Raw genomic sequence first — 14,438 nt, forward strand, 5'->3', positions numbered from 1 at the left:
ACCACAGTTAATGTACAGTTTTAATTTGATCGAAAGTAAGAAGAAACCGTATCTTTCTTATATTCCGTAGGGTTCTGAAGCATTTCTTTTTTAATTCAACTACATGGTTATCAAAGGATAGTCGATTGTCCATTATATATATCCCAAGATTTTTCACCGTTGAGATGAAACGAATGGTAGTACTAAGGCGAAAAGACCACAAAAAATGAACTAAATTGCCCTATCTTGGTTCGCGATATTCGTGGAATTGATCTCATTAAAATTGATACAGTTTTCAAAATGTTTGCATGGAATTTTCGGAATCGACTCGAAATTGCATTTCCACCTTATTTTAAGAACGAATTTTTGATTTAGGCCTCAAAAAAATTTGGTGGACCCAAATTCCAAAATTTGCTCAGCAAAATTCAGAATTTGGCCGCCAAATTTCTTTTGAGGCCTAAATCAAAAATAAGGGCATATGGTTTTTGGCTCATAACTCAGTCATTTTTTGTCCAATCTATCTTTCTGCCCACCATATCTTCTTTGTGGCTTCCTTTGTGGTTAACCTCATTTATAATAAAAGTTAAGCAGCTACAAATATTTGAATAGCAGCACTGTTTTTGTCCTCAAAAATTAAATTAATTTAGAAAATAATATTTTGGTTGATTTTTTTACCCTTTACCCCCCCCCCCCCCCCCCCCCCCCCCCTCCCCAACTAAATTGCTTTTAGGCCTTATGCGCACGCAAAATCGTCAAAATGTTTTTTTTTTAAATTCCTATCTGTGCGAAAGTTTATTATATTGTCTGCACACCAAACTTTTCTCAGAGCATTGTTGCCCTTACTCTGCAAGAAATAATGCATAACAAAGCGATTTTGTCGGAGAATGGTCGGGACAGGTCCCAGAAATCATCCGCAAGAGTTCCCAAAATTTCTGACGTCAGAAAAAAGTTCGTAAGTTTGTCCCATCCAAAGATATTGATAATCGGCTAGTTTATGGGCTGAAAAAAAGGTTGTAAATATGGTCATATTATGGTTTTTGGCTCATAAATCAGCCAATTTTTGTCCAAGTCGGTTCTGCCCATCGATATGCAATGGAACGAATTTTTTGGGGTGTACGGTGGTTGAAATGTAAAAAATGGCTAGGAAACCGTTTTAGAAGGAAAAAGTGGCAATACATATTTACCCTGCTTCGTGGTCAGGTGAGCATCTCAATACATTTCACTCTCAATTCCCTAATAGTATCAACTAAGCTATAGTGCTCTGCTGATAACATTACTAATATTATAGTTATTCATAACTTAACTGCAGTTATCCAATACTAGGATTGTTTATTGTTTCACCGTTATTATCATGTTTTTACATATATTTCATTTAGATTAATTAAATCTGTTACTACTTATGTTGCAGTGCGGTGGACGACTCTATCTTTTGCCATGGTAGAAACGGAATGAAGGTGAACTTCGCAGGTCAAGGAGATTCTGGTGGTCCTGTGTGGATAGTTAGGGACGGCGTTCCCAAACTGGTAAGTGCGAAATGTTTGATATCCCTAAGTAATCACATTTAGCCTAAATGTGATTTTAGGATCTTACCCTGCAGTTCCACGGCTCAGTTTTGCAACCAGATTTGCTCACATTTTTTCTCACATTTTTGTGACCGGAAATGAAATTCAAAAATATTTCTCCGCACAGAGAAATATTTTTGATATTCGACCCAAAACTCCGTGAAAGCAATTTTAACCTGGGTGCTCGTGTGGGTAAAATTTTATTATAATGCGCCCACGTGCGCGCGCAAATCTGTGTGCAAATACCAACCGTGGGAACGTACATTGTAAACAAAACTGCCTTCGCAGAGTTTTGCCTTTCAAAACTCTTTTCGCGGAGTTTTGTGTCAAATCTGGTCGCAAAACTGAGCCGTGGAACTGGGCTGTAACGCCGTTTCCCTAGAGAAATGAGTACATCCCTAATGTACCGTCACAATATTGACTTTAATATAAACAGAAGACATATTGATGTCGGACTGCACAGCAGATTGAAGCTTCTTAAATTATTTTTTATTCTTATTGTATTGCTGTGTAAATTTGATTCTAATTCTAATTCTAATTTCCAAGTGGACCCATTTGATTTTGAGTAAATTTTTTCCTTAACATAGAAGCAGAAGCAATTTATAAGATACACCTTTTCAGGCTGGAGCCGTCAGCTACGGGCTGATACACATTTGGAGGAATGCGTATACTTGTAGCGCTGCTCTGCCAAAGATGCATTCTTGGATAAAGGAGACTATGGTATACTGGTTGTCTTTTTATCTCAGAAGATAGAAATAGCAGTGTTTCTTTAGATCTGAACTTTTCTGTTCAAAATTCTGAGACATAATCTGATAATCTGAATTTTGAACAGAAAAGTTGCAAAATTCAGTTTTTTATGGGCGTTTTCAACATTATAGCTTTATAGTCCAAAACGCTGAAAACTGGCACTGCCTTGGTACTATATTATGACATGTTAACTAAGTAATGGATTTTCCTTACAGGGGCAGTTAAGATTGAAGGCATATCTGTGCTACACTTTCTAGTTACTAGTCATTTTACCTACTCTGTCAAAAGTGTCATGGCACTCAAAGTCATTTTCAACACACTTTTTAAAAAACGTGTCCATTAGTTTGTAATCGCACTACCTGCGATTATGAAATTATTAAGTGGCCGTCAAGTAGGTCAAAAGTGGAGTTATACAGTAATATAAATAAAAGCATCCCAGTGGAATAAATTTTAAATATGACTAGGAAACCAGTTGGAGAAGAAAAAAAGGCTATATATATTTCGGCTGCTTCGCGGCCGACTGGTCACTGGTCAGCTCTTGTCCCAGGTCAAGATTACTTTGAAATGGTTAGCGTATCCATTAGAATAATTACCGGATGAATATGCAATTGTAAATTTTGAAATTAAGTAAAAAATTTCTGAGAATTCTTTAATTTATTTGAAACGCAAGGAAATATTTTTCAAGCATTATATAGCCCACAAACATCTCTACACATATCGAGTATTAACTAATATCAGCATAATGGACTAATCGCTACTCTTAAAGTGGCTTCGTCCTTATGCTGATACTTTTGTCGTAACTTTGGATCTGAAGCTTGCTTCTGCCAGATATTTACAATCTTTGACAATATACTATATGGTAAAGTTCGGACTTTAATGCGGAATAGGGATATGTGATGGAGGGGGTTATCTGGCATAGATCGGACTTAGTTTCAACAAAGTAGTAGTGGTAGTAGTAGTAGTTTGACATAGTAATTGACTAGACTACAATTCCTCTTTATAGGGAAAGTATACAACTCTAAAACCAAATAGTGAGTATTATTGAAATGCGGAAGCGAGCAAATCAAAAATACAATTTTAAAGTACTGTTTACACTTGCACTGTACTCTAGATGATCTAGGATGTGAAGCTTGCTTAAGCCTAGAACACACGAGTTCCCCTGATATAGTAGCAAGTGGCTAGATTCACTTCCTTCCCACTTGCACTGTTGTTGACTCGAACTTCGAGAATTTTCTAAATGAATCTAGACTAAAGGAGCCAACTTGAATCCATTAAATTTTTAATTATGCTAAATTTTAAAATACCGCTCTATATTTACACCGTTCACCATGCCAGTTAATATGGCTAGAGAGGGATTGTTTATATGAATTCACAATCCTATCCTGGAAATTAAGCCGTAATGAATTGGGAGGATTCATAGATTGTCGATTGTTTAAGCTTAACTCGATATTTTAGCGTATCAGTGCTAAAATTTTGCATGAATATTTTACATGACTAGTTAAGTTTACATGACTATTTTTTCATATTCCGGGAATATTGAGGAAGCAGGAATGGATGTCGCGCGTTTTCAGCGCGTTTTTTGGTGTCTGAATGCGCAAAAAATAGTCAAGCAATCTAGGTGAGAAATAGTCATGGAATCTAGGAATGCGCTCGATTCGAACTTCGAGTTGATAAAGAAATTTGCGCGGTGTAACATCGCGTTAGCCCTGAGAGCGACCAATTTTAATTTGATTTTAAATTAATGTGAATATTTTGTCCACAAGAATTTTTTTTTACCGGTTATCAACTAATTTTGACTAGGTGTTAAATTCCTGGACGCCTTCAGACTATTTGCCACTGGGAAAAGCATTCAACATTAAAATTATAACTTATTAAATATTATTATAATAAGCGTGACAGGAGTTAGCCTCAATCTCACCTCTCAAAACTCATGTCAGGTTAGTATATGACCATCGACTATTCATGAATACAGGTTAGACAGAAACAATTTGGGCAAGTCCGAAGAAGCAGTAGAACAAGAAATGAACAAAACCTTGGTAGTTAGCCTTATTTTACCCTCTATCAAAAGATAGAAAGGGTAGGTGGAGTCTACCATCGACCTAAAGTATCCATATAATGTATACCAGGGCAAAGGATAGTTTAAAGGACGTTATTGTTCAAACATAATTCAATTAGAAAATATTTGTTAGCCTCACTTTACCCTCCATTAGAAGACAGAAAGGGGTCGGCTGGGCGGGCCTTCGACCTAGAACATCCATCTCATGTATTTTAGGTTAGAGGATACTTTGATAGACGTTATTATTCAAATATAATTCATAACTTAGTAATGACTTGTTAGCCTCATTTCCCCCTCAATTAGAAGGAAAAAAGGGGTCGGCTGGGCCAGCCTTCAACCTAGAGCATCCATCTCATGTATTTTAGGTCAGAGAATACTTTGATAGACGTTATTATTCAAATATAATTCACAACTTAGTAATGACTTGTTAGCCTCATTTCCCCCTCAATTAGAAGGAAAAAAGGGGTCGGCTGGGCCAGCCTTCGACCTAGAGCATCCATCTCATGTATTTTAGGTCAGAGGATACTTTGATAGACGTTATAATTCAAATATAATTCACAACTTAGTAATGAATTGTTAGCCTCATTTCCCCCTCAATTAGAAGGAAAAGAGGGGTCGGCTGGGCCAGCCTTCGACCTAAAGCATCCATCTCATGTATTTTAGGTCTGAGGATACTATGATAGACGTTATAATTCAAATATAATTCATAACTTAGTAATGACTTGTTAGCCTAATTTTCCCCTCAATTAGCGAAAAAATTTCCCTCTTCTCTTCGGATTCTAAAAGAGTTCGATCTGACGAATCGATTGAACACGTTTAAACTTTTATTACATACTTGGAACCTGTCATTAGAATACAAAATGTAAAATGACTCGTTAGCCTCAATTTGCCCTCGACTAAATGCTTTAAAAATTGTATTAATCGAAACTCAATTAGTTGAACTATAAACATGTGAAATATCATATGCCTATCTTAAAAGTTCTTGCTGTGACAATCTTCTAAAGTTAAATTGGGAAAAACGTGGTCCATCTCGTGCGAACTTTCCTAATGACCAGGGTCTGATAGTAATTCATACAAGAAAGAATTGTCTCAATCGGGCACTCAGTGACTGAGTTATATAGGCCAACGTATGTGCACTGACTTTTGCCCACACCCCCCCCCCCCCCCCCCCCCTGTATAATGGAGGGGAAAGTAAATCTTCGAAGTTGGTTCGTTTACGTATCACCTATTCTTACCCTTCAATTATTGTTTTTAATTAACAATTTCCTCTGAAACTCGTTCGCTCGCAGATTTAAAGTAAACTGAGTAGATAAGTAAACAATTATTTTTTTAGAAAAGAAAGATAACACGGTTGACTCCGACAAAGTCCAAGCAAGTTTTCTCATGGTCAAACAAAGGGAGAAATCACGACAACGAATTCATTATTTTTGACTGTGGTAACTGTACTGTTTCAGTAAGTTTCCATTAATTGTTACAGTCAATACTGCCTTTAACTCAGCTTCTTATTCGAAATAGACCTACATATTATTCGAAATAGACCTACATATAACAATTGCAACTGCAATTGTGCTGTTAATTTTTACTGATAGCTTGTATACTTTTTGATGAAAAATAACTATTTTAATCTATAGAATATGTAGATTCTGGTTGAGAGGAGAGGTATATTTGTTTACCTGAAAGTAAAGGTAGTCACGTAAAAGTAGTCACGTGTGCTTTGGAACACGTCTTGTAACGCTTGTAACTCCTGTTACCCCCCTAGATGAAATATGCATATAATATGTGAGACCAGCTGCAATAATGGTCTATCTTTTTTTGGGTAGTTTTGAGAAAATGGCAGTCAAATTGTTTTACTATAAGTTGCTATTGAGTCTATGATAGATTGTTTATAGCATATTGAAACATGCTTATCATGAACATTTGTGTTTGTGCGCATCATGATCACTTACTTTACCAATATTCAAGTCATTGCAGTGCTCACAGTGATGTACTTTCCTACATAGACCATTATTGCACAAGATGATAACTGACTTAGACCAAAAATAAACCGTAATATAGACCATTGCACCAGCTTTTTATTTACTTACATCACTAAATGATGACATAGACCTTGTATCAATTGATTTCTGAACAATAAAATTATGAAATAGACCATTCTTGAACCCAATAATGTCAAATTGGCCAAATAATTGGGATCTACCGTAATTTTAAAAGGCCGATTTTGTCTAAGAGGCGTTGGACCATTCTACCAAACTGGAATTTTAAGATTTTTTCCATGCACTATCATGGATCACTGTGATAATATATACCTCATGAGATAGACCATTTTTCACTGAGTTCAAAAATCTCCTGTTAGACCATTATTGCAGCTGGTCTCACATATTATGGAGATTCAGATTTATTTTCTGAGTAAAAGCTTGAAAATAACCTTGTCATTTTGATGACTGTTCCTGAAATAAAATTTCACGAGAAATCGATCAAATTAGGTTTCAGAACCCAGTGTTTATACTTTATAAACACTTTGTTATCCCTCAAAATATATGTTTTACAGTTAATACCAGCATCAAGCAACATACATTTTGATTTTTATTATTATTATATTGTAGGCTAGATTAGTTTGTTTCCCTTTTTAACAATTCGTATTTGCTCCTGACTTAATTTAGCAAATTTTTGGAAAGAAACACACAGACAATTAATCATGAATTTTACAGATAAAACATTTTGAATGGGATTTTGGAAGGTCCGAAGAGAGTTGTCAAGGATCATTTATAGAGATTTATAACGAGGCATTCAGGACTATAAAGACAAAGAGTGGCATAATGAAACTCACTCCTAATATGAAAAAGACAGGTACGTTTTGATTATGTAATGTTTTTTGATGTGTATGAGGCAGTTGAGGCTGTGATCTATCATCTAAATACATTCAAGAAGAAAACAAGAACAAGAAGAAAAAAACCGGACCGAAATCTTACCTTGCGTTTTTAAGATATTGCGCGCCAAATATTGAGGTTTACATGTAATTACATGTAAAACTTTAACTTTTTTTTAATTTGAAAATTCAATTAATTATTATATTATATAAGAATCAAGCGTTACATTTCAGCCATGCAAAATTAGAATGACATATTTTGATAAACTAATTGATAAATGTTACTGCAATATAAGTTGCTTAATGTTTGGCCGGATGACAACTAACTAAAAGAGAAATATAAACTTGATTACATAATAATTAATTCGGCTGAACCAACACATAGCAAGAGCCACATTAACGTTGGGGCCGTCTACCAAATTTGAATGACATACAATAACAAGAAATCAAACATATCATAAATAATTATATATGGATTTTGTTCATTACAATTCCGTCACAACTGAAAGAAGAAAAGGAAGAACAAGCGGATAGGAAATTGGACGGACAGAATTGTAACCAACAAAAACACATTTCTGAGACTCATAAGACTGATGAGCTAGTCTGGCCAGACTGTATCGGCAGCCCAGAGGTACTTGATCAGATTGGCCTTAAAAGTAGAAATCCGCTCTGACTGCCGGATACATACTGGTAGACTATTCCATTTCAGCATAGATCTATGAAAGAAGCTATTTCGGAAGGCATCCGAGCAGGGCACAGTGGTACTCATGTAAGTTGAAGTATCCGACCTATCAATTATTTGAGCATTGTGCCTGGTGTATCGGGTGCCCTCTGGACGGCATAGGACTATATAAGTAGGAAGCGAAACTGGGATTATGCTATTCACTATTTTATAGAAGGTCATAAGATCGTTATAAATAAACTTCTGCATGACAGGGAGAATATTTAGCTTCTTTTGCTCTGTAGCAAGTTTATCGTCATTATAACTGGAGTAGGGTTCACCATTGATCCATTTAATAGCCCTCTTTTGGATAGCAACAAACTGTTGAAGATGAGTTGCAGATTGAGGGGACCATATGACAGAACAATGTTCAAATATAGACCTAATTAACGCTAGATAGAACGATCTTTTCTGCCTTTTATCAGTAGTGAAATGACATGTTCTCTTAAGTAGTCCAAGTCTAGAGTTAGCTTTGGAAACAAGCGCTTTACATTGTGCACCCCAATTAAACCTGGAGTTTATTGTGACTCCTAAATCTGACTGAGAGGGCACAAAGTCAATATCACTTCCAGAAAGTTTATAGAAGAAGGTATTGAATGGCAAGTTATCCAGCACGTTTCTTTGCAGGGACACAGAGAGGGCTTTGCACTTTTGTGGGTGGAACTTCATTCGATTTCTCACTGACCAATCATACAATCTATTGATGTCATTTTGGATTATGTGATGGTCAGGGTAACCAAGAATCTCCCTCCAAATTTTAGTGTCATCTGCATAAAGGGCGATATTGGTGCCTTCAGAGACACAGGAGAACATGTCATTTATAAATATAACAAACAATAAAGGGCCAAGTATAGAACCTTGAGGGACACCAGAAGACTGTAAAAAGTTAAAACGTCCTAAGTTAAGAAGACTGGCCACACCCAGAATCTGAAACTTAGCACAGGTGTTCCTTGGGGTGTTGCGCAAAAACCTTATGTTTTAGAATTTTGTCTGACTCAAATCGTCGTTTCAATTTGTATTCAGCTCTCGGCTTGCCGATTGAGTACTGTCAGCAGACGACGCGACCCACAATTATATATTTATATTATATTATAAATATCTCCGGGATTTCGACGCGGGATCATATTATCACTCAGCCCAGCCCGCTGTTAGATAAACATCTCAAGGTGATATCATCCCGCCCCGGAAATTTGTATAAACCCGGCCCGCTTTTTAGTCGTAACTGATGTTTATCATTCAATTCTCCGACTTACAATAATCAATGATACTGCTGATTAGAACTCGATAATAGTAGAACAGTTAGACGCGCGATCACGTGGGCGCATCACGTGCGTACCACGTGCCACCAATAGCATACGCCGAGTCTATACCACGTGACACGAAAGCGCACCACGTGATATGAAACATCGTAACCGTCCACTTCTTTTACACGCAAATTCCTGGGAACGTTGCCAAAGCAGCTAATTCTTGGAATTTCTCCAACGCGTGGCGTGAGAAGTTGGCGACTAGCCAGCTACCCTTGTCCGTGCCCTAAAAATAGTATTGTTTTGCTTGCTCTCCTTCCAGCTCTTGTTCCTGCTAACGTTCAAACTATTGCTCCACTATGACAGATCAGTTTGACATTCAGATTGATGAACTATGACTCTCTTCTAAAGTATAAATCCCTTGTCGAAATCGCCGGAGATAATTATAATCCATAAACACTTCACGCTCAGGGCTAAATAAATGTAATCCCTCAGCTGGCGCTTCGGGATTACATATTAACACAAAACTCATGCGCTGCGCGCACTCGTATGTGTTTATCAGATCATATCGCTAGCGCGGGATGATCTGTTATATAAACCCTTTGCGTGGCGGGTTTATGTTATTATATCCACCAGCGTGCGCTTTTTCGCATAGCGGGCTCTCACCAGCCCGCTGTCAAAGGGCCCGATATCTCTACAGCCCGCTCATGATATAGCCCGCTAACAAGTGACATTTAATTTGACCAGTAGCAATATAGCCCGGAGTTCTCTAAAATATTTTCAGTTTCTGTATCGTCTCCTGATGATACATCTCGCTGATGATACATCTCGTGAGCAGATGACATGAAATCTGAACACTGAACAGTGTTATTGATCCACACTTACACACTACACAGTACACTTTAATAGTTCCCACGGCAATATGTGGATGTAATGAATGTATCAACTCTGAACTCTGACCTGACCTTATATAATATCGGATGCTATATCAGTTTTCACGCAGATTGCCATGATTGGCTCATAATTAACACGTGACACACTGTTACTATGGTTACCAAATTCGTGGAGACGTTAAGTCTAAGCCTGTGATATCCATTAGTATCGATAATTGTTTTGTGTTTACCATTTTCAGTTCACTATTTCAGTTGATAAACCTTGAAATTTAGGCCGACATTTTACGTTTTATTCTATTGTGTTCCCAAAAGATATTTTGCCCTGTTTTTGTTTTGAAACTGCCATTTAAATTGATGTTATAAATTTGATCTTTAACTTTTATATTCAATGTCCATGATCAGACTGTGATCTCGAGCTCTCTGGGTTACTACTTTTGATTGTCCAGTCACTCAGTAGCTGCTACAGAAACTCTAGTAACTGGTTACCTGGGTAACCCTGGTTACCCTGGTAACTGATAATGACAACTCACGTGGTAGTAGCAGGCTCTGTGGCGACTGGCGGTGCTTGTTCTGGTTCCAGGGAGGTAGAGAAGTAGAGAGGTAGAGAAGTAGAGAGGGAGAGAAAGAGAGGGAGAGGAGGAGAGAGGGAGATGAGGAGAGATGGAGATAAAGAGAGAGGGATAGAGGGAGAGAGGGAGGTAAGGAGAGTGGGAGAAGGAGAAAGGAAGATAGGGAGAGAGGGTGAGAAGGAGATAAGGAGATGAGGGAGAGAGGGAGAGAGGGCCTATATTTTGATAGTTTACAATAAAATTATATGTACATGAAACAATGAGCTGAAACATTGTTTGATAGCGGCCGGTTTTTCGTTATATAGTCAGTCATTTTGGCCTGTTCTACATCTTAAACTAAAAGCAACATGATTTTCTCGTAAAATTTCTGAAATCTTGTACATTAATTTGCTGTGATTGTTGGAAACTGAAGCTTCGTGATAAACGCCCACTTGTGGATATATTTACATTTATAAAACTTAGTAAATGATCATCTAATTAGTGGCATTACAACTACACTTGAGAAGCGCACGCTCATGGATATACCCGATATTTTTTAAAATAATATCTGTAAGAAAAAGCTCACGCTGGTGGATATAATCCACATCACCTCGACCCGCGGGCGGAAAAATCGTATAGCACTCGAGCCCGATGGGCCCTCTGTGCTATACGAAAATATGTCCTCCTCGGGCTAGCGCCCTCGGGGACATATGAAATATTGCACGCGCGTGCGCGTGCAATATTTTGTTCCGCCCGCGAGTCTCCGGTGATATGTATATATATCCACCAGTGGGCTATATTTGCACCAGCAGGCCTGCGCAGCCCGGTAGTTAGTAGACCTGATATATCCCAGCCCGCTGATATAGCGGGAGCCTGCTATACCATCGCGGCGATATATATAGATATCTCCGCAGCCTTGAGGGCGGTACTAAATATTGCACGCGCGTGCGCGTGCAATATTTTATATCTCCACGAGGGTGCCAGCCCGAGGCGGAGATATTTTCGTATAGCACGGAGGGCCCAACGGGCCCGAGTGCTATACGATAGTTCCGCTCTCATGGCGAGGAATGATATCGTGTATATCCATGAGCGGGCGCTTCTCAAGTGTAGTTGTAATGCCACTAATTAAATGATCATTTACTAAGTTTTATAAATGTAAATATATCAACAATGTAATATATCCAGTATCCACAAGTGGGCGTTTATCACGCCCACTTGTGGATATTTTTTTCCAACAATCATAGCAAATTAATGTACAAGATTTTAGAAATTTTACGAGAAAATCATGTTGCTTTTAGTTTAAGATGTAGAACAGGCCAAAATGACTGACTATATAACGAAAAACCGGCCGCTATCAAACAATGTTTCAGCTCATTGTTTCATGTACATATAATTTTATTGTAAACTATCAAAATATAGGCCCTCTCTCCCTCTCTCCCTCATCTCCTTATCTCCTTCTCACCCTCTCTCCCTATCTTCCTTTCTCCTTCTCCCACTCTCCTTACCTCCCTCTCTCCCTCTATCACTCTCTCTTTATCTCCCTCTCTCCTCATCTCCCTCTCTCCTCCTCTCCCTCTCTCCTCCTCTCCCTCTCTCCTCCTCTCCCTCTCTCCTCCTCTCCCTCTCTTTCTCTCCCTCTATACTTCTATAATACTTCTCTCCCTCCCTGGAACCAGAACAAGCACCGCCAGTCGCCACAGAGCAGCTGCTACTACCACGTGAGTTGTCATTATCAGTTACCAGGGTAACCAGGGTTACCCGGGTAACCAGTTACTAGAGTTTCTGTAGTAGCTACTGAGTGACTGGACAATCAAAAGTAGTAACCCAGAGAGCTCGAGATCACAGTCTGATCATGGACATTGAATATGAAAGTTAAAGATCAAATTTATAACATCAATTTAAATGGCAGTTTCAAAACAAAAACAGAGCAAAATATCTTTCGGGAACACAATAGAATAACACGTAAAATGTCGGCCTAAATTTCAAGGTTTATCAACTGAAATAGTGAACTGAAAATGGTAAATATCAAATAACGGAGTAGTTCGCTGTTTATTAGTCTCATGATTGAAATACTGATATCTGGATATTATCCGGTTGGAAGAGACAAGGACAAGTGAAACAAGGAAGTTAGGAGTAAGGGCAAATTTTCGGCGTCAACGCCATCTTCAGGCTAAAATTGTTATAAATGTTAGTATATGGACACGTTCATTTGAGTTTGAGGATATTGGTAAATATAAGTGACTCTATTAAAAGGCACAGTGTAGCTGACTTTGTCACACTATGAAATTACTTAAACCCTTGATGGTTAGGATAATCGTCTCATCCTTCAGGCTAACTTTGTCACATAACGATATCTTAATCAGGTGATAAGATATCGCTTAAATACGGCCGGCACGGAAATGGTTACATTGTCACACTATAAACATGTGACGGAGTAAATATGGACCCCTTGCAGCCGTTTATGACCAAATTTTTGGGTGTCCAGTTGATTGGATGGGTACATATGACCATTACCTACATATTTGACGAGTTTTTTTCGTTAGATGGTGCACTCAGGTTTACTCTGTCACACATTAAAGAAAATATGTGATGAATGTTTAGGGCACCCTCATAAGCAATGCTGAGTAATGTAGGTTTATTTGATGGCCTGGAAGTGCTGGGAATTGTTATTATATCATATTGTCGTAAAGAATTAAAACACAGAAGGCACAACCAAGTTTACTTTGTCACATAATCTTTATGATATCTGAACATGTGTGAAATTGAACAAATAATGATATACCAGCTTAAACCCCTTATATTGCGTACTATCGATCAAACAACACTGCTAGTACCATGCACCAGTCACATAAATCATTATCAGGTGGTAATATGTACAGTGTCACAATTAAACTACCGCAACATGGTCAAAAATAGGGTAATTTCGTCACAACAAAATTATTATAACTCTGTTACTCTGTTAGCTCCTTGGTGGCAAAATAACTAGTTTATCGAAATTTTTTTGATGATAAAGTTACATAGTATTCTAATAGAGGTATAGATCTTCAAAATAGGGTCAAGACATGTTTACTTTGTCACATTAGTTATTATAAGAGTTAGGTAATCGTCATCAGATTAACAGATCTTTTTCGTAGTTTGGATCAATTAATATCGGCAATAAAGCATCATATGCCAATTTTAACACACTATCTTGATATTGTTGGGGCAGGGAAAGTTAATTTTGTCACATTTTCAGTTTCTTTGACAATTTAATCTAAAATTGTTAAAATTGAGCTCTGATGTTCTGGACAATATTCTTCCAATCGTTTTTGAAAGAATGTTGAATTCTAATGGAGTTATAGATCTTCAAAATAGGGGCAAGACATGTTCACTTTGTCACATCAGTTATTATAAGAGTTAGGTAATCGTCATCACATTAACATATATTTTTTTGTAGTTTGGATTGATCTATATAGATAATAAAGCAGCCTATGCTAATTTTTACACTATCTTGAAATTGTTAGGGCAGGAAAAGTTAATTTTGACACATTTTTAGTGACTTTGACGAATTTAACCTAAAATTGTCAAACTTAAGCTCTGATATTCTGGACAATATTCTACCAATTTTTTCTGAAAGAATGTTGAATTCTAATAGAGTTATAGAATATAGATCTTCAAAATAGGGGCAAGACATGTTTACTTTGTCACATCAGTTATTATAAGAGTTATTATAAGAGACTGTTTTATTCTATATTCATTGTTTTTTTAACTTATTTACGATTTCGTATCAATTTTGTGACAATGTAAACATCAACTGATCTTAACTTGCATCAACTACATTGT

General features: G+C 37.4%; 2 protein-coding genes across 2 annotated transcripts in view; both read left to right on the forward strand.

Moving 5' to 3' along the window:
• The window catches only part of LOC134821782 (ovochymase-2-like), a 141,883-nt gene that overhangs the window by 116,529 nt on the left and 10,916 nt on the right, over positions 1-14,438 (forward strand). Inside the window, exons 7-10 of the mRNA XM_063832549.1 lie at positions 1,388-1,502; positions 2,163-2,261; positions 5,678-5,797; positions 7,053-7,191. Coding sequence (XP_063688619.1) covers positions 1,388-1,502; positions 2,163-2,261; positions 5,678-5,797; positions 7,053-7,191 — 473 coding nt within the window. The remainder of the gene's footprint in view (positions 1-1,387; positions 1,503-2,162; positions 2,262-5,677; positions 5,798-7,052; positions 7,192-14,438) is intronic.
• The window catches only part of LOC134821779 (uncharacterized), a 474,787-nt gene that overhangs the window by 105,894 nt on the left and 354,455 nt on the right, over positions 1-14,438 (forward strand). The window lies entirely within an intron of this gene.

The sequence above is a fragment of the Bolinopsis microptera genome, chromosome 10 (assembly GCF_026151205.1).
Source record: "Bolinopsis microptera isolate Bmic1 chromosome 10, MBARI_Bmic_1.0, whole genome shotgun sequence".
Classification (NCBI taxonomy): Eukaryota; Metazoa; Ctenophora; class Tentaculata; order Lobata; family Bolinopsidae; genus Bolinopsis; species Bolinopsis microptera.